The 24,573-nt window shown below is 38.4% G+C and overlaps 1 protein-coding gene across 4 annotated transcripts in view; it reads left to right on the top strand.

The window, feature by feature from the left end:
• The window catches only part of Spidr (scaffold protein involved in DNA repair), a 297,019-nt gene that overhangs the window by 186,337 nt on the left and 86,109 nt on the right, over nt 1-24,573 (top strand). For all 4 annotated transcript variants that reach the window (XM_052739948.1, XM_052739949.1, XM_052739947.1 and 1 more), the window contains exons 9-10: nt 4,194-4,380; nt 6,211-6,461. In XM_052739948.1, the coding sequence (XP_052595908.1) occupies nt 4,194-4,380; nt 6,211-6,461 (438 nt within the window). The remainder of the gene's footprint in view (nt 1-4,193; nt 4,381-6,210; nt 6,462-24,573) is intronic.

Genomic DNA, 24,573 nt, shown 5'->3' with positions numbered 1-24,573 from the left:
TGTCTGTCAAGACATGCCTTGTTTCCTAATATGTGGTTTGTAGCCAGAGGCTTTTCTGCATCCTGCCTGGTGCCACAGCTGCTTATAAAATAATCACTCAGAGGCTTATATTAATTATAGATGTTTGGCTGTTGGCTCAGGATTACTACTGGCTAGGCCTTACAACTTAAATTAACGCATTTCTATTATCTATATTTTGCCACATGACCGTGGCATTACTGGTCTGCTAGCATCTTGCTCTTGGGTGGCTGGATGGCGTCTGCCCCTGACTCCTTCCTTCTTCCTGTCTCTCTGCTTGGATTTCCCACCTGGCTCTTACCCTTTCTTGTCATAGGCCAAAGCAGCTTTATTTATTAACCAATGGGAGCAACACATATTCACAGCATATAGAAAGACATCCAGCATCAGTGGTCAGTTTTGGAGAAAGTTCTGTGAGCTGCTAAAAAGAAAGTGTTTATGAATTTCTAAGCGGTCTTATTAAATAAAAAACACAGAGCCAAATATAGGGGTGAAAGCCTTAGAGATCAGGGAAATAGGAATAGCCACTAGCTAACCTTACCTCACCATACCACAGCTTCCAAAGTATGCTACTTCCTGTCTACCCATGCCTTTATTGCCTTGCTGTTCTGCCCTCTCATTGGCTCTTAGCCCAGCTACCTCACTTCCTTGTCACTGCCTGTCTGTACAGACCTCCAGGTCTCTATGGTTGGTACTGGGATTAAAGGCATGTGTCACCATGCTTGACTCTGTTCCCTAGTATGGCCTTGAAAACACAGAGACCTGTCTGCCAAGTGATCGGATTAAGGGTGTGTACTACCACTGCCTGACTTTTGTGTTTATTTAAAATGGCTTGCTATTTCCTGATCTCCAGGCAAACTTTATTTATTAACATACAGATAAAATATCACCGTATTTCAGCACAAATAAAATATCACCATAAGAAAGCATATTGTTTTGTTTGGGGGTGAAATAGTCTGTAGATATCTGATAGGTCCATTTGGTTTATAATATTTAACTCCAGCATTTCTCTGCTTATTTTTTGTCTCGTGACGTGTCTATTGGGGAGAGAGTTGTATTAAAGTCACCCACTATCACTTTATGAGGGTCAGTAAGTGATTTTAGCTATAGTCATATTTCTTTTATGAACTTGGGTGCCTTGTAGATGGTGCATCAATGTCTAGAATTGTCTTCAACACCAGAGATTTGCTCTTCTTGTAATCTGTTGGGGAGACTTACCTCTGCATTTTTGTTTGACATCCTAAATTTTCCATTTACAGTCTATTTGAGTTTTGGTTTTCTTTAGTGATTCTATTTTTACTATTTTACCCTCATGTCTTGAACTGTTTTCATTATTTCGTTCAACTGTTTGTGATTTCACAGTCTTCACTAGAGGATTTATTTATATCCTCTTTAAGGTCCTTGAAGACATAATTGCTATTCTAAAGTCCTTGTCTTGTCCATCACCTATATTGCATTTTTTAAGGACTACAAGATAGGGTTACTGGGTTCTAGTGTGTGTGTGTGGGGGGGTGCTGTCTTGGCTCTTTATGTTTGTGTTTTTGTGCTGAGGTCTAGAAATCAGGGGTTATGGAGTTTAAAGTGTTTCTTCATGTTAATATCTGCCCTGTCTTTTTGGGGTAGGTGTTCCATTTCTTGGTTTCTGTTAGCCTCTGGGTCCTAGGCGAGGGGAGTGGCTGCAGGCTTGCTGGTAGGGGTGCTTCCACTGTCTACTCAAAGCCACATCACAGTTTTTCATAAAAAGAGGATGAGTTAAATCAAATGGTCTTATATATATTTGCAAAAAAACTTAAAATGTTGGGATTTCAGTGGGAATTGTTATAATTTCTATTCTTAGGTTGAGGTTCCTTAGTATGGGAGAATTCAGTTTTTCAGTTCATAGTAAAGTATGTTCCTCTATTTCCAAAGATTTTTATCAGTGTTTTGTAGCCTCAGTGGTAAATTATAACATGTTAACTTGAAATATTTTTTCTCCCTTCCTTCATTCCTTCTGCCTACTTGCCTTCCTGCCTGCCTTTCTTTCTTCCTTCCTTCCTTCCTTTCTTTTTTTTCTCAGAATCTTTCTGTATAATTTGTGCTGCCCTAAGTCTTGTGGTTCCCCCTGTTTCAGCTTAATGAGTGCTAGAATTTTAGGCATGTATCAACATGTTCAGCTTATTACTGTAGTTATAATTTTGATGACCATGTGTTTATTGAAAGTGTTTATTTGTACTTGATTTTTTTTTTTTTTTTTTTGGTTTTTTGAGACAGGGTTTCTCTGTGTAGTTTTGCGCCTTTCCTGGATCTCGCTCTGTAGAACAGGCTGGCCTCGAACTCACAGAGATCCGCCTGCCTCTGCCTCCCGAGTGCTGGGATTAAAGGCGTGTGCCACCACCGCCCGGCTATTTGTACTTGATTTTTATTTCTTCCATTCTGAAACCTTAACTGAACTCACTAGATTTAGGAGTTATCTTCAGGTTCTTTGGCAATTATTGATTTGTTCATTTATTTCTGTGCTCGAATGTGTGTGTGTGTGTGTGTGTGTGTGTGTGTGTGTGTGTGTTGCCATCATTGGCCATGACATTGTATGGCAAAAATGGAGGCATAAAGATCACAAATCCAACATCATCTTCAATCATATGGAGTTTGAAGTCAGCTTGCACAGCATGAAACCTGTCTCAAAACGTGTGTGGTTTTGACTGCTGCTTTTCTGGTGGGTGTGCTTATTCTTTCCTTCCTGCACCTTGCATTACTCACTAGGACTTTTGTATTTAATAAAAATGTAGAAAGAGAAAATTTCTTGATTACCTTCTCAGCATTAAGTTGAAAGAGTTTCCTTTTTATAGTTCAAGGAGATTTCAGTACAAGTTATTATCCTAAGATTGTCTGTCTTCCTGAGGTAGCCTTTTCTTTGGGCCTTTGTTTAGAGAAAGTTGGCTCTTGTTGGGGCCAATGATAGTTAGCATGATTTGTCAACTTGGTATAATGTACAATCCTGGCAAGAGAGTCCCAATGAAGAATTATCTACTTTGGGTTGGCCTATGGGTGTGTCTATGGGGAATTGTAATGAATGGATTTGGGAAATTCCAGGCCGCTGTAGATAGCACCATTCCCTAGGCAAGGGGTCCTAAACTGTATGAGCTGAGAAATTAGGACCTGGAGAGATGACTCAATGGTTAAGAAAGTTGCTGCCCTTGCTATTGCATTATTTCTTGGGTCTTAAGGCTCTCTCTCGCTCAATATCTCTCTCAATATCCCCCATCTTTCCCTCCCCCCCTTCCTCCCTCCAACCTCCCTCCTTTCCCCAGTACCTCCCTCCTTCCTTCCCGCTGTTGGTATTCTGCCTTCTCCCCACCTATCAGTGTTGTTTAATGAGAGGAATAAGGTAACATGTATCAAGTTCTTACTTCCAAAAACTGAGCTTTTAAGTTTTTCTTATTAACAGCACATCTTGATTTAAAGACTGTGCATTAAAGTGATGTGTCACATTAGAGCATGGAGAAGAACCTCAGAATTTTGTTTGGTATATTTTATCTTGTTTGTCTCTTTCAGCACCAATAATGTTGATGATTATGACTAGCTGGTATCAAGGGTCCAAGTTCCTTTGCCATTTAATATTATATTCGTTGAAAGATTAGATCTGCTTAAAACATAAGGATTTTGTTTGTAAATAATATCCAATTCACTGTTTGAGTGCTTCTTTGATTCTCATAGTCTTTTCTCATTCTTAGCTGTATTTCTTCCTGAGAGAACATGGGTCTTTCTGAGAGGGCTGAAGCCTAGGGACTTAAGTGACCTTCCATAACTAGCATAAGATGTGTACTGGGAAGTATGGACAGTGTGCAGAATGTTTTTTTTACAAGGTGGCCTTCTAGAAAGAGTTGTATGAACTGTAAGTGAATGCACTTGAAAGCAAGGACATGAAGGGAATAGCATGCCATGTGCACATTCTCTCTATGGAAAAGGAAAAGGGCTAAGAGGGATAGTCTCTTTCTAGACTAATGTGGTCTTATGTATCTAATATCATAAGCAGCTGTTCCTCCATGCCGTGGCATGAGTGGTCTTAGCCACCCATCATTGGGAGTGTTGTAATTTAGTGTACTGTCTTGACTTTAACTGCAGCATTCCTTGTTTCACAAAAATATAAGGAGAACCCAAGTTGCAAATAAACTGATAAATTTCTTTTTCTTTTTCAGGCAGAAACTTCTTATCCCAAACGGAACTTGCTCTATTATTCTGAATACTTATTTTTGTCAGAAGGCTATTGCAAAAGAAACAATGCATGAAGTATACTGTCAGGACACATCTCACCCAAGAAGAAATATAACTTTGGCTCAGATGTTTAGAATTGAAGACATAACAAGTAGTTCATCCAGAAGTCAGGTAAATTCTCATTGACTGATGATTCTTACACTTGTAATAATGTTGATATCTGGATTTGAATGTGAGAATATTCATCTTCTGTCTATATATGCTAGAGTGTGTTGTTATTATGATGCCAAAAGATATAAAAACTCAAGGAACATTTAGTCATGGTCTCATTATAATTTTTCATTTTTCCATTACATAGCTTTAATCTTTATTTCAGTTTATTACAACATGAAAGTTTTCAGCTTCATGGGGCTATGGTTAGCACATTCAGGACTTAGAAAGTATTTTGTCTATTTTCATCTTGAAATTAAGAGTTATAAGTCTTATATTTTCTAATTTTCTAGTGCCTATATCCCTTGAGATAAAGCTTTATAATTATGTTGGAAGTTATATTATAGAGATTGCATGGGGTGGAGACTCTGAGCTATTCCAAAAGTAATTTGGAACTTCATAGTAATTCATTATTAGTTGGCAGGATATGTATCCAGGAAGACTCTCCACTCTGGGAATCTGTTCCCAGTACACTGGCCTCAAATCTCTAGATTAGCAGAATAACTCTAGAGCAGAATACTGAGATTAAAAGATAGGAGGAGGGAAAAATCAGAAACTGGCAAACCTTCACCCTGCTTTGAACCATATAAGAAACATCTTCCATTGACTATCAAAAGAAGTATCTGGAAGGTATAATTTGAGGAAGACACTAAAGCTGCCCTCTGACCTCCACTCACATGCCAGGTAATACATGCAAGCACACACACATGGGGGTGGGGGATATTAAATTAAAAAATAAAAATTAAATTTGTAAAAGTATACTTTTAAACAGTTCATGCTATGTAAAACTATTAAGTACATTTTGTTAGATAACAATAACTATGTAGCATACTGGTGAAGAATACAGATTTTGAGGGGACTGGAGAGAGGGCTCAGCATTAAGAGTGTTCTTGCTGCCAGGTGGTGGTGGCTCATGCCTTTAGTCCCAGCAGGTTAATTGGGAGGCAGAGGCAGGTGAATCTCTGAGTTTGAGGCTAGCCTGGTCTACAGAGCGAGTTCTAGGACAGCCAGGGCTACACAGAGAAACCCTGCTTCATAAAAAGAGTGTCCTTGCTGCTATTCCAGAGTGCCCAAGTTCTGTTCCCAGCAGAACATTCCAGGTGGCTGATAACTGACTATAGCTGCAAGAGATCCGATCCCCTCCTCAGTCCTCCAAAGGTTCCTGTGCACATGTTTGCAAACAGTTACCACTGACACTAAAGAAAAATAAAATAGGATTATGGAAGCATGTGCCTTGTTTCACATCCTGCCTTAGAAGCTTTATGCTAGGTCACATTAGGCCATTTCTCTGTGCCTCAATTTTATGTATGAGAATAGTTAGGGTCACTGTAAGAATAAATATTAGTATGTAAAGAACAGAGTCTAAAAGATAACAAGTATTTCAAAAGTATCATTGGCTTATGATCCTTGATACTATTGTATAGTTGTTGGGAGAATACATAAGTATGCAAATTAGCAGATCACATATTCAAGCACTTAATAAAATGACTCATTTGAATTAAACTGTATTCATTCCTTCTGGACAAACCAAAAAGGGAAACTGTCCCCATGAAGTAATTAATAGTAGGACTGTCTACTTGGTACTGTTAGTAGAAAAAAACTTTGCTGTGTATCCCTTACCCACCTCTACTCTTCAGCAGGATAGATGCCAGATCTACATGTTTGTCTTTATGTTTATGTTTCTTTAGTGCACTGCCAGTGCTTTGGCAGTTACCTCATGATGCCACTATTTTTTGACAGCGTGACACTATAAGCCAAACTTAAACCACTCCTTTTGCATGTCTTGGACAGATTACATGTAGTGGTCTGACCACCACTGGCACAGGCTGGACCCACGGCCATGACAAGGCAGAGCTACATCTTGCAGTTGGTGCTCCCCTGAAGGATTCTCTTCTGGACATTGTGGAAAGCCAAAGAGCAGGCCCATGGTCTGGAGTTGGGGTCCGAGTAGTAGTGCAGAGGGTTTATTCCCTTCTTAGCGGAGACGGTGCCAGGAGCCAACAAGGGCACACAGTGGGGCATGAAGATTCACCTGGAGCATGGTGAGTAGCAAACAGACACAGGAAAGGGGTAGTACAACAGAGTTCCCAAGAAAGGAAGCTCTGCTTAGAAGAACTCTATGGATTGTTCACTATATACAGAGGCTGCTTTCTATAATTTTTTTTCTTGCATCAAAATTTGGTACATATTTGTATTGCTCAGGGTTCTCTAGAGGAACAGAACTGATAGAATAAATGTGGGATTTATTAGAGCAGCTTACAGGCTGTGGTCCAGCTATTCAAACAGTGGCTGTCTACCAATGGAAAGTCCAATAATCCAGTAGTCCATGGGGCTCATGTCTCATCTGGTCTTTAGTATATGTTGGAATTCTGAAGAAGTAGGATCTAATGTCATTGAAGGAATGAGCTTGCCAGGGAAAGTGAGGGCAAGCAGGCAAAGAGCAAAGCTCCCTTCTTCCGTGGTCTTTATATAGGATGCCAGCAGAAGGCATGGCCCAGATTAAAGGTAGATCTTTAGATTTCAAATGATTTTTTTCATATTCAAGAAGGATCTTTATTCTTTAGTTAAATCTCTCTGAAAACACCCCTGTAGACATACTCAGAATCATATGCCTTATGTACTCCAAATCCACTCCTGTTGACAATGAAGATGAGCCACTGCAAGTGTAATGACCACATATGACAGTGTGTATTCTCATTGTAATTCATGGCCATTTTTTTAACTTTTATTGATTCTTTGTGGGTTTCATATTCCTATCCCACTTATCTCCCTGTCCCCTCACATCCATCCTCTGTCCTTGCAACCCCCCCAATCAAAACCAAATTTAAAAGAAAAACCAATCTAAACCAAATAAACAACCAAATTTAAAAGAAAAACCAATCTAAACCAAATAAACAACAAAACAAAAGTAGGAGAAGCTGCATTGTGGCATGTTGATTCACAGTTTACCCTTTAGTTCATTCATCTTTACTTGCAAATGTTCATTGCCTCGGCGCCTCTGGTTTCTGCTACACTACCTCCAATGGGCTCTCACTGAGGTTCTTCTTCAATATCTTGTTGTCCTGTGTCTTGTAGATCCTGCCATTTTGTATCTGTAGGTTTGTCCCCTTCACATGCTCCAACAGTTCATAGATTTGGTGGATACTGGAGTGGGCCAAATCAGCCCTGGTTCTGGGCCTGGGTGGTAGCTGGGTTAGTCAGTCCACCAGCCTTTCCCTCATGGTCACTACCCAGGCAAGTTCTCCACCACCACCTCAGCTAGCTCACCCAGTGCAGCCTGCAGCAAGGAGTGGGGCCAATTCTGCTTTCAGGTCCTCAGATCCAGGTCAACCACACTTATATCACCAGGGCCAGCTCTAGAAAACAGTACCTCACAGGTATACCCAGCTGCTTGGGTTTTAGTTAATTCCACATGTAGTCAAGTTGACAGCAAGAATCCCAATATAGTATATATAACAAAGGATTTTGTCTCATTTATATACAAAGTCTTACTAAAAATGTTCATGGGCTGATGAATAGATTAAAAAACATGGTATATCTGTCGGGCTGCTGCCAGGCCCTGCCTTACCTGAAATTGTTGCATTTACTTTTACTTTCATAGGCCCATGTTATAGAAAGTAATACAAATTTAAGAAATATTTGTATGGTTCTAGAAAAGCAATGACATATGGTTACTATACCTAAAATTACCATTACAGTATCAATTCTCAAAAAACTGAGTATATGATGGCAATTTGACATTCTGTGACTTTGAGAGACTGCTATTTGAAGCAGTGTGTGTTCGTGATGCTAATAGGATGTCCTGTGGTGATATGCATATTGTGTGTCTTCACTGTCCAATGCAGTAATTATTGTGTATTAGAAATGTGGCTAGTGTAACTAAGAAACTTGAATTTAAATTTTTATTCCATTATTTGTTTAGTGTGTGAATTCGTTTCTCTCTGTGGGCATGTGCATGCTACTGCATGTGTGTGGAAGTCAGAGGACAATTTGCTCTCTCACCATCGTAGTGGTCATGGGGATTGAGCTCGGACTTTGCCTACTAAGCCATCTCACCAACCCAGTAACTATTTTAAGTAGTCTCCTGTGGCTGAGGGCTGCTCTGTAGATAGTCTTAGCAGCAAAGGCTATACCCACGATCCAAAGGACTTTGCTCAGAGGAGCCGTGGAAGGCATGCATGTCTTCATATTTAGTCCCTTTCTGGTTTATCTGAGTTTTTTGTTTTGTTTTTTCAAATGGCTATAGAAACCTCATAACTGAGGAGTTAGAGCATTGGGCACAGTTTTTAAATGTTATTTTTCTGGTGCTTTTGAATAGCCCTCCAAGCAACGGATTATAAATTGATAGTATACATGCTGCTCATTGAACAGTGTGAACTGAACAATCCCCTTGTTCTGGTGGTACCTTCTAACTGCAGTAAGAATACATAGGGAGAGCTTCTGTATTGGTTCTCATTATCTTCAGTGGAATAGTATTCTATCTGAAAATATCATAAATGTTTAAAAATCCCCTTGGGGGTCTAGAGTGAGAGAATAATTCATTGTATTTATAGATTGTTTGTACTTTGCTCTGGAAATTTTAAATAAAATTATCAAGACAGTTCTAGATTAGATACAGTTTGGTTTTATATTTTAGTTTTGCTTTAAAGAAAGGCATACAAATAAGGTGGTGACTAGTACCATCCTGCTAAAGCTTCCCCTGGCTGATACTGAGCACACTCCTAGCACAAAGAGACAGTGAGCTCTGAGTCATCATGACACTGAAGTAATAACAGTGTGTCTTGAAAGCCATCCTCTGTGTCCTTCATTGGTACCTGTTGTACTTGTTGAGTGAAGAGAAGAAAATGCAAAGCTTTGAAAGTCTGATAAGCTGATGCTTGTGTTTGGCATTATCTATGATTTATGATCTTGCCACGACCTGAGAAATGAGAATATATTTGTGGAGGGTTGTTGGAAGACCACGTATTAACCTCAAAACTCAGAAAAATAGCATCAGTTATTCAGTTGTGGTAAATATGGTATCTGTGTATATTTTTTGTGGTCCATGTGTGATTGTAGATGGTGAGACTAAATAATATTATTTCCTTTGCATGCATGAGGCTCTGACTGCACACAGGACAAAATAAGAAATGTAATGTAATATAAAGTCCCAAGTGATTAGGGCATCAAGAGACTGACCTCACCCTGTGATACTTGGTTGAACTGTGTAAGAAAATGAACTTTTAAGTATTTGGTCTTGGATTTGAGGACAGCGCTACTGGTGCCTTGGGTACGTGAAGTTCTAATCATTAGTATTTTATAGATTTGTTTATTGTGATCATAAGACTTTGTAGTTTATGAATCTTACCAATATAGAAAGGGAATTATACCATACTAATTATTAGTATACTAATTCTTTGCATATGTTGTATATAGGTGTGTTTCTACATATATATAATTATATATTAATAAATATACTTGCCTTAGAGACACATTTAACCATATGATTTCTTCAGTAGTAGTAGTTTGGTTTAGGTTTTTTTTGTTGTTGTATCTTTGTGTGTGTGTGTGTGTGTGTGTGTGTGTGTGTGTGTGTGTGTGTGTGTGTGTGTGTAACAGGATCCCCTGTAGCCAAGGCTGTCCATGAACTCACTGTGTAGCCAAGGATGACCTTGAATTCCACAATTTTCTGTCTCAACTTCTCAAGTGCTGGGATTACAGGCAATTACCAATGCAGTAGACTTTCACAATATGGTTTCTAATGTAGAGTTTGTAACACACACACACACACACACACACACACACACACACACACACACACACGCCAGTGAAAGTAAAAGTAAATTCAAAAGTAGATGGTTCTGTCAGTGGTTAAGAGCATGTGTTGCTCTTGCAGAGGACCAGTGTTCCATTCCCAGTACCCACATGGTGGTTAACAACAATCTGTAACTCCAGTTCTATAAGATATGTCTCCCTCTTCTGGCTCTGAAGCATATGGTTCACAAACACCACACAGGGGAAACATCTAAACATTAAAAAGAAAGAAACTCTTCCACATAAATGTTTGTATGGCAGCATTATTCACAGTAGTCAAAAACTAGAAGCCATATATATACACTCTTAGGTAAAAGCTTTTCTGTAGACGATTTTATTTCTTATAGATACATTTCTAAGTATATTTGGTGAGCTATATATTATTGTATTTATGTTTTAAAAATACAGTGTTTTACAATTTAGCTATACAATTTTAAATTTCTGCCAACAGTGTACAGCCATTTGAGTTTTTCACCTGCTATCAGGGTACACACCTGCAATCCAAGCACTGGATACATGAAGGTCAGGGGATCTGAAAGCATCCTGACCTATATAGGAAGAATTTATCTGCAAAGGAAAAGGCAGGGCGGGGGTTGCTGGAGAGAAGGCTCAAGGATTAAAAACACTGACTGTTCTTTCAGAGGACCCAGGTTCAATTCCCTGCACCCACATTGCAGCTCACTTCTGTCTGTTACTCTAGCTCCAGGGCGTCTAACAGCCTCACACAGACATCCAAAGGAAAGGGGATAAAAAAAGTTAAAAAATTAAATTTACGTATCTCCATATACTCACTAAAACATTCTACCCCCTCTAATTGTCCTTCCTGTCTTACTTTTTTTTTATTTTTTAAAATAAAAACTGTCTTAATAAGTATGAAATGGTATTTCATTGTAGTTTTGGTCAGATTTCAAAATCATGTTGATCTTTTTTATATGTTTGTTGTTCATTTTTATCTTTCTTTGATAAATATCTTATCTACTTGAGTTTTTTACTTAATTTTAAATTATGTTGTCTTTTTAAAAATTTCTTTTGAGAATTTAATGAATTGTGTTTTGTTTCCTTAACTCCTCTCAGATCATTCCCAATTCCACACCTGCTGGTCCTCGTTTGTTTTCTGTTGCTAGGATAAAGACCACGACCAAAAGCACTTGAGGATGAAAAGGTTTATTTCAGCTTACATCTTACAGCCCATCATGAAGGAAAGTCAGACAGGGCAGGAACTCAAGGCAGGAACTGAAGCAGAGACTGTTGAGGAATGCTGCTTACTGGCTTGCTCAGCCTGCATTCTTAGCCTCCCTGCCTAGGATGGCACCACCCGCACCATTGGCTGGGCTTTCCCATATCAATCCTTAATCAAGAAAATGTTCTACAAGCTTTCCTATAGGCCAGTTTGATGGAGACATTTTTTTAATTGAGATTCTTTATTTCCAGATGACCCTGGCTTGTATCAAATGGACAAAAAAATTATCACACTATTTACCTTTTTTTCCTCATTTTTTAAAAACAGACCTTTGTGACCCAATTAGTGTTGCCTATATACTCCTGGATGTGTGGCTGCACACAGGAGCATACTCTATCTTCCCTGGGGCAACGCTTTTAGAAAAAAATAATGCTCCTTTTCCTGCCAACTATCAGTTCCCAGTAGCTCCTCAACTGTTGGTAGTACTTATGGAATATCTTTCCCCTCTTTACGGGGGTTCTATCTAGCTTGAGCTTGCATAGGTCTTGTGCACACTGCCAGAACTGCTGTGAGTTCACATGTGCAGTTGTCTTGTTGTCTGGAAAACTGTTTCATGGTAGTCATTTGTTTACCCATCTGGAGGCTTTGGGACAGAGAGAATGAAGTGATAAATGATATGGACTAAATTTTCATGCAAGTCAAATTTTATTCTGAACATCAGACAATTTATACTCTGAGGCTTAAAAAGAATCACCTGAGTAAAGTATACAATCACAAAGACAAAGCTATAGAAATGATTTTCCATAGAGGCATATAAACAAATAACAGTAACCAGTTGAAATTAATAATCTGAAGTAATCTCACTTGTATCTGCTACACTTGGAAGGAGTACAAAATAAATTGCAAGAACAATTCTGTGATTTTGGAGAAACTGAGGTCATAAGACTTTTGTCCTGTTTTTTTGAAGTTTTCTCACAGGCACTCAGAATTCCTGTCACACAACTCCAATCTTGGACTATGTTCCAAAAATCATTCACTGCCTCTGGCTCTTACAGGCTGCACTTTCTTCATCAGTGATCCTTGGGCCTTGGTGGGAAGGAGTATGGTAAAGATTCCCAATTTAAGGCTGAGCACTCTGAAGGCTCTTATTTTCTATATTTAGCTAGCTGTTGGTCACTGTGTTAATCCCCGTCCTATTTAAAACAAAGCTTCTCTAATGAGGGTTGACTGATGCACTGTGGATAAGTCTTTAGGAATTCAGTAATTGTAGATTGTCCCCTAAAACCTATATACCTCTTGTCAAAGGTTCTTGGCACCACTTTAGGTGGTAGATATGGAATTCAATTTGGTGAGCCAGACTTAAATCTAATCAGAAAGTATTTATTTACACCTATGACATTTATATTACTTTTGCATCAGTAGGCATTTTTTGCCAGGCTGTTATAGTTTTCAGGGTTCATAGTTGGATAAAACTGATTATTGTTCTTTTCCAGAAGCTTGCACAGCACCTTCCAAAACTATGACAGCTAGCCAGTAGGAGTGAAGCTTCCAGATTAATACTAGCTTCATTTCGTCTATAACTCAAGTAAGTGGTGTATTCAGCAGCAGGGTCTTACTTTTGAGTTCTGGGGCATAGCCAAGGACAGTGGCAAATAGAACAATAGGTCTGGATATTTCTAGCAATCCACAGAGTCTTCTTAAAGGGCAAAGGAATTTATTAGAAAAAGAAAACTCACTGTAGAGAACAGAGGAATTATTGCAGATTGCAGGGTCCTAGAAGGCTGAGGCACAGTCCTGCGCTGTTCTTTCGCCTGGTCTGTCTCCAGCATCCAAAACCATGAAGGAGTGAAGAGAAAGCCGCATATGTGCATCCCAGATCTTAAAGGTCCCGAGCAGCCATGCCCCAGGGGCATGTGCTTCAAGGTCATAGGCAGGTTTAACAGTTACCTGCTACCACATTAAGGGTGGTGCTTCAAGGTCATAGCTAGAACAGCTACCCACTACATTTCCCCCTTTTGTTTAAATAAGAAAATTCTAACCTAACACAAAACGATATACAATAGGAATGATTATCAAGTATTATCCAAGAGAAATTAAGGGTAATGACCTAAACAAAATGGAACTAAAACCAAGAACAACAAGAACAACATCAAACAAGAGACACATACTAAAATCCAGAGATATCCAAAACATAGGTCAATGGCTTGTTACAGAGATTATTCCAAAAGCTTTCCTATCCTGAAGAATCTGAATGTAGTACTCAATATGTTCTAGCTAAGATATAAGAAAGTTGTAACTGTAACCATCAGTCTTCAACCCCATCAAAACCAGAGAAGGACTATAATACCTTAGAAAATAGGAAATGCACTAAAGCAATTTTAAAAAAATCTTGCGAGAATGGACAGAGACAGCTAGCAGCCTGGACAGTCACCTAAAGTTTCTCAGTACCTCTGGGGCATCTAATTTGGCTACAGACGTAGAATATCTGACAGACCATTGTCAGAAGCAGGGGAATTTTGAAAGACCACCTTACCCTGTCTTGGCAAGGCTAAGTAGTCACTTTTCCTTGTGTCCTACTTGTCCAGAAAAGACAGCATTCATACTGTCAGCAGTTGAGGCAAGGGCAGTTCTTTGCCCAGCAGGCCATTTTGCACCAGGAAGAAGACAAACTTCCAAATGGAGTGTCTTAGAAGCCCAACATTCTCTCGGGACCAGATTGGTGCTGCCAGGAGCAATTGTATCTCACATCAAGAGAATTCTAAGTTATTAAAACATTTAAATGCCATATCCTCTAGGTCTATGAAGTATTTGAAGATTACCTATCCATATGTATCTAAATCTAGACAACCTAACTAACATAACTATAGAAATGACAAGCATAGGTAACTATAAATCTGTAAGTCTTATCTACCTAAATAACATAAGGACTAAGGCTTCATATAAACACTGTAAACAGTCTGTGAACAGATGTACAGTAAAAGGATGATGACCTCAAAATTGTGAGAATACACAAAATATCTTAACAGAGGTAAAAATGTATAGTGCAGTATGACAACAATCCTAAATATGTATCATTATACAAAATATCCTAAACAGAGGTATAACATACATATGGTATGACAAATAGAATTTTACATTTGTATCAATATACAAATTATCTTAAATAAGAATGTAAAAATAGTTTACATTTGTACCAATATACAAAAATCTATAACAGTGCAAATTATCTAAGGCTGATATTTTACTAAATTAGTTTACCAGTATACATAATAATCTACCTTAATATCCTATACCTATCCATTCTTCTATTTCTTTTCTTAAGGAGAATACTGAGTCTAATTTTTATTGTTCCACCCCCAACTTTATAACCATTATCCATAACTCAGAGAATAATGAAAACTTTGGGAGAGGGGGCATCATTTTCTTAGGATTGCTTCCAACTATTTAGGGGGCAATGGTATCTCTGTGGGTCCTGTAAAAAAGCTCAGAGAGTTAGGTCTCAACATGACTAGCTGCAGATTCTGCAGCCAGTCTCAGAGTAGTGGATAAGGTTGTCTGAAATTCTGGCTAGAAGTGTAGTATGATGGACCATCTCATGTTGGAACTGTCCTGGAGAGTTTTCAGTCCGAAGTTGATCATTGAGAAATGTTCATGGGTACCATGGCATCATTCTGGACTAGGTAGAATTGTTGTTGTGGGGCCCCATCTTCCTTCTGGAAGCTTCAGAGATTGCTATTGGAAAGACTTATTTTTTTTATTGTGGAAAACTTGAACATTATCAGTATCAAAATGGAAAATTTGGATTTATTCTGGATAAAGAAAAAATTCTCCTAAAGCAAGCACAAGCATGGAAAGAAATAGAACCTTGACAACAATGGTCTCTAGATTATTGGTTTTCTTCTGTCCCACACCAGGCAGCTCTTCTGATATGAGACAGAATCTCTTAATTTTTTTCTTTTAGCAATATGCTTGGGTTTAGATAAGAAGAGAGGCACATTCCAATTCCAAAGCAAGCTTGAGTGTTTGATTGAATCAGGACCACAACTATTCTAGAGTTAAAGAGATAATGATGTTAGACAGTGAGATATTACCCTGTGTATATTGGTATCAATAGGTCCTTCCCTTCTGCTGTAGATGACTGGGTATCCAAGGCCTTATGATTTCTGAAAGATGGATATTACTATTATTCTGTAAACACAAAACAGAACCCTGCCCTGACCCTTGTTTGTTGAGTTTTTCTTACAACTTGTAGAGTTGTCACATCGGTGGATGAGCTATCATTTCTCCTCATTGAGGTTTCTCCTGTTTGAACTGAATTTTTACTAATTTTGTAGGTATCCATAGCTTTTCTTCTCCTGCAGAAACAAGAGCAAAACCCCTTTCCCATTGAAGGACATATCCTGGTTTCCATTCCAAGGTCAACATACCTTTGAAGTAAACTGATTGGTTTATCTCAGGAGTTTTTGCTGTTGTCCAATGTCTCTCCACAGCTGTTGTCCCTTTCTCATCAGCACTGAGAAAGTTCAAGGTTAATAAAGCATTATGTGATCTATTTCTAGGGGTCATTGTTGCCTCTTTCTGTTTATTTAGGATATCCTTTAAAGTTCGATTAGTTCTTTCTCTGACAGCTTGGCTTATGTAATTGTATGGTATATCTGTAATATGCTTTATATTGTAATACGCAAAAACCTGTCTCATTTTACTTGAGACATATGCTGGGGCATTGTCGGTCTTAATTTGTACAGGTATTCCCATGATGGCCATAACTTCTAATGGGTGTGTAATCAAAGAATCAGCCTTTTCAGAACTCAAAGGAGTGGCCCATTGAAATCCTGAATAGGTGTCAATGGCATGGTGTACATATTTTAATCTGCCAAATTTTATTTCTTTGTATCCCTTTTGAATTGCTTCCTGAAGGCAAAGGAATTTGGTTTTAAAAGGAACAAGTGGGACATTGTTTTACAATTTCCTCAGCTTGTTGCCAAGTGATGGAGAACTTCTTCAAACCCTTGCTATTTACGTGGTGTTTCTTATGAAATTCTGAGGCTTCTAGCACATTACCTATTAATAACTGATAAATCTCATCATTACATTGTGTTAGAGAACCTGCAGACCTGTATGGGATCTGATGTGTGTTATATTTATAGGATGTTCCCTATTTCTGATGATTTCCTGTAATTGTATAAATAGTGAAGTTAACTCTGTGTTATCAGGAATAAATTCTGCACTTTTAACATGTAAAACAATTCTCTCTGCATATTGAGAATCAGTGACTAAATTGAGGGGTTCTGTGAAATCCATTTGTACCATAAAAATGGCATACAGTTTTGCCTTTTGTACAGAATAGTAGGGCATTTGAACTACTTTACTTAAGTCTCCTGATTTATATCCTGCCTTGCCTGATTTATTTGTATCAGTATAGAATGTGCAGACTCCAAAGATTGGCTTTTGCTGTACAATGTGAGGAAGGACCCATTCAGTTCTTTTTATGAATTCTATTCCCTTGCTTTTGGGATAATAATTGTCAATCTCTCCCAGAAAGTTACTTCAGGCTCTTTGCCAATATTCATTATCTTTCCATAAAGAGGAAATGTCCTCATTAGTTAAAGGTACTACAGTTTCTGCTGGGTTCATTCCTGTCAATTGACGGTCTTAATTTTCCTTTTAGAATCAAATCAGAGATCTTTTCTACATAAGTCTTTAACTTCTAACTCGGTTTATGTGGTAGAAATATCCATTTCAATATAATATCTCCCCCCTGCATCAAAATCTCTGTGGGGGATTGTCTTGAAAGGAATATGACTAGAATGCAGTTAAGTTCTGGATTCCCAAGATCCACATGTGCTTCTTGTATTTTCTTTTATACTAGAGCCAATTCCCTCTCAGCTTCAGCTGATAATTCTCTTGGACTGTTTAAGTCTGTGTCCCCTTTTAGGGTATTAGCCAAATTTACTAGTCCATCTTCAGGTATTCCAATGATAGTCTGTAAGTTGGAAATGCTTCCTAACACTTTTTGAAAATCATTAAGAGTCTGCAGTCGATCTCTACTGAGTTGTACCTTTTGAGGTCTAATTTTTTGGAGGTATATCTTATATCCTAAGTAATTAATAGAATTTCCTCGTTGTATCTTTTCAGAAGCAATTTCTAGTCCCCAGTAATGCAAAACTTTCTTTACTTCTTCCAACATGTTTTCTAAGGTACCTAACTTTGGATCAGCTAATAAGATATCATCTATGTAAACTATGGATTTGGGAAATTTCTAACAAAGTATTTCCAATAGTTTTTGCACAAAATATTGGCACAGGGTAGGGCTATTTAACATTCCCTGTGGGAGGACATTCTACTGATATTTCTTGACTAGCTGGAAATTATTATAATTAGGTACTGTGAAGGCAAATTTTTTTCTATCCTTTTCTTGTAATGGTATGGTAAAGAAACAGTCTTTTCAGTCAATAACTATTATAGGCCCTTCTTTGGGTAACAGAAAGAGTAAGGGCAAGGGCATCCCATTCTATAGGAAGCCCATAGGCTGAATTAATTTATTAATGACTCTCAGATATGTCAGCAGTCTCCATTTTCTAGATTTCTTCTTAATAACAAATACAGGAGAATTCCAAGAGCTGGTAGATTCTTCAATGTGTTGAGCATTTAACTGCTCCTGAACCAGCTGTTCTAAAGCATGTACTTTCTCTTGTGTCATAGGTCATTGTCCAACCCAGAAAGGTTTATCCATTAGCCATTTTAAAGATAGAGCCGTTGATACTTCTGAGAGTACAACGGCAGTTGTGCTCTGTTTATGTACAGCCTGAATGGTTGGTGACTTTTTTTTATAGAATTTTATAATATTATTCCCAGAAACATGAATTGGTCTGTATTCCATTTCTGAGATTGTAGGAATTTTAATCTGGGTATTCCACTGTTGTAACAGATCTTGGACCCAAAGATTCACCGCTACATTTGCCACATATGGCTTCAGCCTTCCTCTCTGTTCTTCTGGCCCTATGCATTCAACCCATCTCAAACTTTCTTTTACCTGAGATCCCTAGAAGTTGGACATCTACCTCTTGAAGAGGCCATAATTTTGGTGCAATTGTAGTCATGTCTGCACCTGTGTCTACCAGGCCTTCTAGAACATCACCATTAATTCGTACTCTAAACTTTGGTTTGTTCATTTATGGAAGTCTGCCAAAATATTTGTTTTAGGGTGTTTTTTGGAATTTTTTGATCCATCTATCAGAGCTGTTCTATCATCTAGTGCAGTATCGTTCTTTACATTAGACACTGGGTTATTTGATTGTCTTGGAGAGAAATTTCCTCCACAGTGACTGGAAATGTTTGGACCATGTTCAATTTTGGGGCCTCCAAGAGGCCTCCTGAGGTGTTTCCCACTGGTAAAGTGTTGCCTCATATATCTATTGTTAATCTATTTTCATTGGTCCAATGTCAGCATTTGCTGCATCTTCTGCATAATCCAGAAGGTTGGGGTGTCCCATTTGGGTTATTTCTAAATGAAGCATTGCTTCTAGGAGTACCTTGTGTACAATTTGTTCTCATATGACCTGATGTTAAAACATTTGGTACCTTGAGACCTCCTTCCACCTTTGTAAATCACCTCTCCTATCCAAGCCTCATTACCATAGTTAAGAGACTCTGGGCTGGAGAGATGGCTCAGTGGTTAAGAGCACCGACTGCTCTTCCAGAGGTCCTGAGTTCAATTCCCAGCAACCACATGGTGGCTCACAACCACTTGTAATGAGATCTGGTGCCTCTTCTGGCCTGCAGGGACACATGCAGGCAGAATACTATATACATAATAAATAAATAAATAAATCTTTTTTTTTAAAAAAAGAGACTCAACACTGTTTGTATATTGAATCTATTCTTCTAATGATCCTGACCTGACCTTTAAAGTTGTAAGTATTCTTTTGCATTCCTTATTAGCATTATCAAAAGCCAAGGTTTGAGTTAATACTTGTCTTAATCCTTGGTCTGATACCATCTTGTTTACAATGTGGTCAGCCTCTGTAAAATATCAGTAAGAGGTTCTTTTGGCCCTTGAAAACCTTCGTATATAGCTCAGTTGGTTTCCCTGGTTCTGGAATTTTTTTCCCAAGCATTTAAAGCTGCTGTATGGCATAGGGATATTGTATGCTCATCAGAGGTAGCTTGTACATTTATATCAGCAAAACGACCCTCACCAAGAATTTGATCTTGGGAGATCTCTAAACTTCTGATCTTACCTTATTGTTCAAGGATTTTAGCTTCTTCTCTCAACCAGCTTTTCCATTGTAACTGCTGGCTGTATTCTAAGACAGCTGAGATGAACTGATTCCAGTCATCTGGCATTATTCCATGTGTAGAAAACCACTTATTTAACATCTGTTTTACATATGTTGAATGTAATCCGTAGGTGACTGCCACTTACTTAATGTTTTTTAAACTTCTCATATGAATAGGTTGCCAAATGTATTGCATGTATGACTCAGGATGTTCATCATCTGCTAGTTTCTCACAGATGGTGACAGGATAAGCCATTTTATGAGTCATCTGGTGATGTTAAGACTTGTATGGCCTTGCCCTTCTGCTTATTAGTTTCTTTGTTATCTTTACTGACTCTTTCAGAGCTTGAAATTGATTAACTACCATCCATTGCAGCATTTGAACCTCCTCTGTTCTAAAGGATTCTACAGATTTCATGGAATCATACAATTTTATGTGTTCAACTGAAACATATGATTCCATAGACTTTATTCTATCAATTAGCGATCATCTTTCCTCCTTATAAATTACCTGAATTTTATTAAGATTGCTCTGAAGAGTTATTATTTTATCCATTAAGTATTCATATTTATTATCAATAGCATTAAATCTATTTGTTCAGTTATTATTTAATGGACTGAAGTTCTTGTGGTAAGTTAGCAAATTCCAAAGAAAGAATCCATTTTCTTAAATTCTCATTAGTACTCTGCAAAACCTGAAGCCCTTGTGGCAGAAACCATCACATCTCAGGAATTTAAAAACTTTTTTGTTTGCACTATAAATGAAATTTTACAGGACATATACAATATTCCTGGGACATATACGATGTTTACTAGTGGCAACTAGCACAGTGATTCACATCATATCATTGAAAATTTGGCTTAATTATAACAGCAAAAATGAGACATTAAAGGGACTGATACAGGCTTTACAAGGTACTAATGGAGACTTAATAAAAGGATTCTTTCTATTGAATCTGCTAATTTGCCACAAGAAGTTCAGGCTTTAAAAATTGGCAATGAGGACTTAAATAGAAGGATTCTTCCCTTGGAATCTGCTAATTTACCACAAGGGATGCACATATGAGGCTCTCTCTTTGCTCCCTTGTGGTTTTGGATGCTGGTGACAGACCAGGTGAAAGAACAGCGTGAAACTGTGCCTTAGTCTTCCAGGACCCTTTGTTGTTCTATATAGTGAGTTTTCTTTTTCTAACAAATTCCTTTGCCCTTTAAGAAGACTCTGTGGTCTCGTCTGGGTTTCTATATGAATGTCTTTCCTTAGTTTGGGGAAGTTTTTATCTATAATCTTGTTGAAGATCTGATTTATGCCATTGACCTGAGATTCTTTTCTCTTTTATGCTTATAATTCCAACGTTTAGTCTTTTGATGGGGACCCACATTTCTTGTATGTTCCTATCCTATGCTTTTAAATTTTTCTTAGTTTCTTTGCTTATTTTGTCTAGATCCTTTACTATATCTTTGAGTCCCGATAGTCTATCTTCTATTTGAATCATTATAGTTATAAGACTTTACCCTGAATTTTCTAATTGGGTATTGAGTTTTTCAATTCCATCTTCATTTCAGCTTTTTGTTCCCTTCAGTGTTTATATCTCTTTATTAAATTCAGTTTTTCGCATCCTTAATTTTCTTCATGATTTCATTCAGCAGTTTATTTGTAGTTTCTTGGACACCACTCAAGCATTTATTGTTATCCTCTTAGAGTTTAGTGAAGTGTTTGTTTGTGTCTTCCTTAAATTCATTGAATTCTTTGATAAAGTTTATGATTGTTCTTTTAAATGTTGTGCCCTGAGGTTCATTTAGCTGGTTCTCATTAGAGAATACTTCCACAAGAATCATGGTTTTGATGGGGAAAGGCGGTTTGGGCCATTCATCTTGTTTTTGTTTCTCTTTCTGTGTCCGATATGAAACCTGCCTCCGTTAGATCAGGCTAGTGCAGGAGATGGGCAACCTGAAACAGGCCAGGTGAAGCTGTTTTAATGCAAACATGGAAACATGGCTCTCAAAGCAAAGGTCTAGAGCTAAACTCATCAAAGAGGATTCAGAAAATGAAGAGAGTTCATGGCCAGAGGTCTAAAATTTGGCTTGCATATTTGTAGATGGCAGCAAGTTAGAAGAAGGGACAAAAGGGAAGAAGTGACTTAACCCAGAAAGGTAGCTTATGGAGTTATGAAGGTTTAAATCCTCATTTGTTTGCTTGATGATAGCAATTCTGACTAGGGATAGATGGAATCTTAAAACAAGTTTTAACTTGCAGTTTCCCGCTTGCTAATGATACTGAACACTTTTTAAGTTATAAGCCATTTGTATTTCTTATTTTGCAGGACAGGGGGTGAGGAGAGTTCTCTGTTCAGTTTATTAGCTCTATTGCCTCCCCACTCCATACAGGTTTTCCCAATATTCATACTTGGAATCTGTTCTTTCATAAATATACTTGATTTGATTTCATTGATTTAAGAGGGTCGGAAGCTCAGAGGTAGTTTCCATAAGGAGTCTATGGAGGAGACTGGCTGGTCACTGTTAGATGAGCCTATAACCACAGAATTGTGGGGCAAGGTCCAACACAAAGGGCAATTGGTGCCAGTAGGAATGTAAGATGAGATGTCAGTGTTGAGTTTGAAATCCTCACATTGCATTAGTTTCCCAGAGAAGAATATCTGAATGATGAACAGTGACAATATGCAGGAAGGAGAACACAAGGGAAGGAAGGAAGGCATCAGCCAGTCTTTTCTTGATCAGTACTGGGGGCTTAGCACCAATAACACAAAGGAAAAGGTTGCAGTTACAGACCCTTGACAGCAGCTCTGACAGCAAATTAACATACATAGTTTAGCCTGTTTGAAACTTATTCCTCATAATGATGATACCCTACATGTGTGCTGTCAAAAAGGAAAGAGTTCATGTGTGTAAATGTCAAGTAAGTGTTGTGAGCACAGAAATAATGTCTATCTGCTCCCTGGGTGACAGTAATCAAAAGAGAGTGTAGAAGTTCCACTCACTTTAAAACTTTAAATCACCAGGTCTTTCAAAATCCAGATCTCATCATGGCAAATCTAGAATCAGGAGAACCAAATAAGGTATGTTTGTAGTTGTATGGTAGGATTATTGATTTAGCAATGGAAATCAGGTTCAGAGCTATAACTTTGGAATGTCAGGAGTGTCAGACAATAGTGTAATTTCCCCACAAGTCTTGAAGCCTCGAGTCAGTGTTTGGTGTTAATAAAAAAAAGGGAGTTCTATTAATCTCTTGCAGAATGATAGGGAAAGCTATGGCAGTATTGTGATGTAGAAAAACGTTACCTGACAATCATGTTTTAATTTGTGATGTCACCTACCTGTGAAACATTGAACAATATATTGAACACTCAATATAACTTCTAATAAATAAACTATGACCTAGTGATACTTTAAACTGAAAACTTATAATAAATCAACCAAGACCATTTGGTGCTGAACTTCACATCCTTTGCTTATGTGGTTCTTTTGTGTATTTTAGAGCAACTCCATTCTGAGATCTTATATTTCTTCTAAAACAATTTTAAGGCATATCCTATACATGTAACCTATTTCTTCATTTAACATGGAGTTGTTAAGCAAATATATATATGATGGAAGGAAGAAAAAAATCCATGATGTTGATTAAGCAGAGAATTGATTGCTGCCATGTACTGAAAAGCAGCCTTTGTCTTTTTAGAAAGACAGAGAGGTGTTACATACACGTGTGTGTATTCTAATGGAATGCAAAGTGAAAAGTACCAGCAGAGCATGCAGCAAGGTTTTGAGGACAAGGTAGATTTCTATTGTGGTGGTGTATGACATCATTTGGCCTTGTTTTAGTTTTTGGTTAACCTAGCCATATTTATTTATTTGTTTGTTTGTTTGTTCATTCTTGCTTGCTTATTTAGACAGCATCTCATGTTTCCCTCCCTACACAGCCAAGGCTAATTTTGAACTCCTGATCCTCCTAGTCCTGAGCTAAGACTATATAGGCAAGTGCCACCACACTCATCTTAAACGATTTTAAAAGATTCAATTTGATGATTTTTACTATGTTCATAAAGTTGTGTGACTGCCATTATCTACTCCAAGAACAATTTCATCACCCCACAGGGAGATGTGGACACAGTAGTCATTGTTTTGGATTCCCCTCCTGCTCCCTGGTCCATGCAAGGACTAATATGCTTCCTGACTGAACTACTGTGGACATTTCCCATAACTTATGGATTTGGGGCTTCATGGTTTTTTTTTTTTTTAATTTATTTTGCAATACAATTCAGTTCTACATATCAGCCACGGATTCCCTTGTTCTCCCCCCTCCCGTCCCCCTCACATTCCCCCAAACCCCCCCCCCCTCCATTCCCATCTCCTCCAGGGCAAAGCCTTCCCCACAGACTGAGGTCAACCTGGTAGACTCAGTCCAGGTAGGTCTAGTCCCCTCCTCCCAGGCCGAGCCAAACAATCCTGCATAGGCCCCTGATTTCAAACAGCCAACTCATGCAATGAGCACAAGCTCTGGTCCCACTGCCTGGATGCCTCCCAAACAGATTAAGCCAATCAACTGTCTCACCCATTCGGAGGGCCTGATCCAGTGGGGACCCCTCAGCCATTGGTTCATAGTTCATGTGTTTCCGTTCATTTGGCTATTTGTCCCTGTGCTTTATCCAACCTTGGTCTCAACAATTCTCGCTCATATAAACCCTCCTCATTCTCGCTAATTGGACTCCCCGAGCTCCACCCGGGGCCTAGTCATGGATCTCTGCATCCAGATCCCTCAGTAGTTGGATGAGGTTTCTAGCACAACAATTAGGATGTTTGGCCATCCTATCACCAGAGTAGGTCAGTTCGGGCTGTCTCTCGACCACTGCCAGCAGTCTGTTGTGTGGGTATCTTTGTGGATTTCTGTGG

Source organism: Peromyscus californicus, unplaced genomic scaffold (genome assembly GCF_007827085.1).
Source record: "Peromyscus californicus insignis strain IS unplaced genomic scaffold, ASM782708v3 Scaffold_16__1_contigs__length_79575227, whole genome shotgun sequence".
Classification (NCBI taxonomy): domain Eukaryota; kingdom Metazoa; phylum Chordata; class Mammalia; order Rodentia; family Cricetidae; genus Peromyscus; species Peromyscus californicus.
This window is presented reverse-complemented; position numbering and strand designations above follow the sequence as displayed.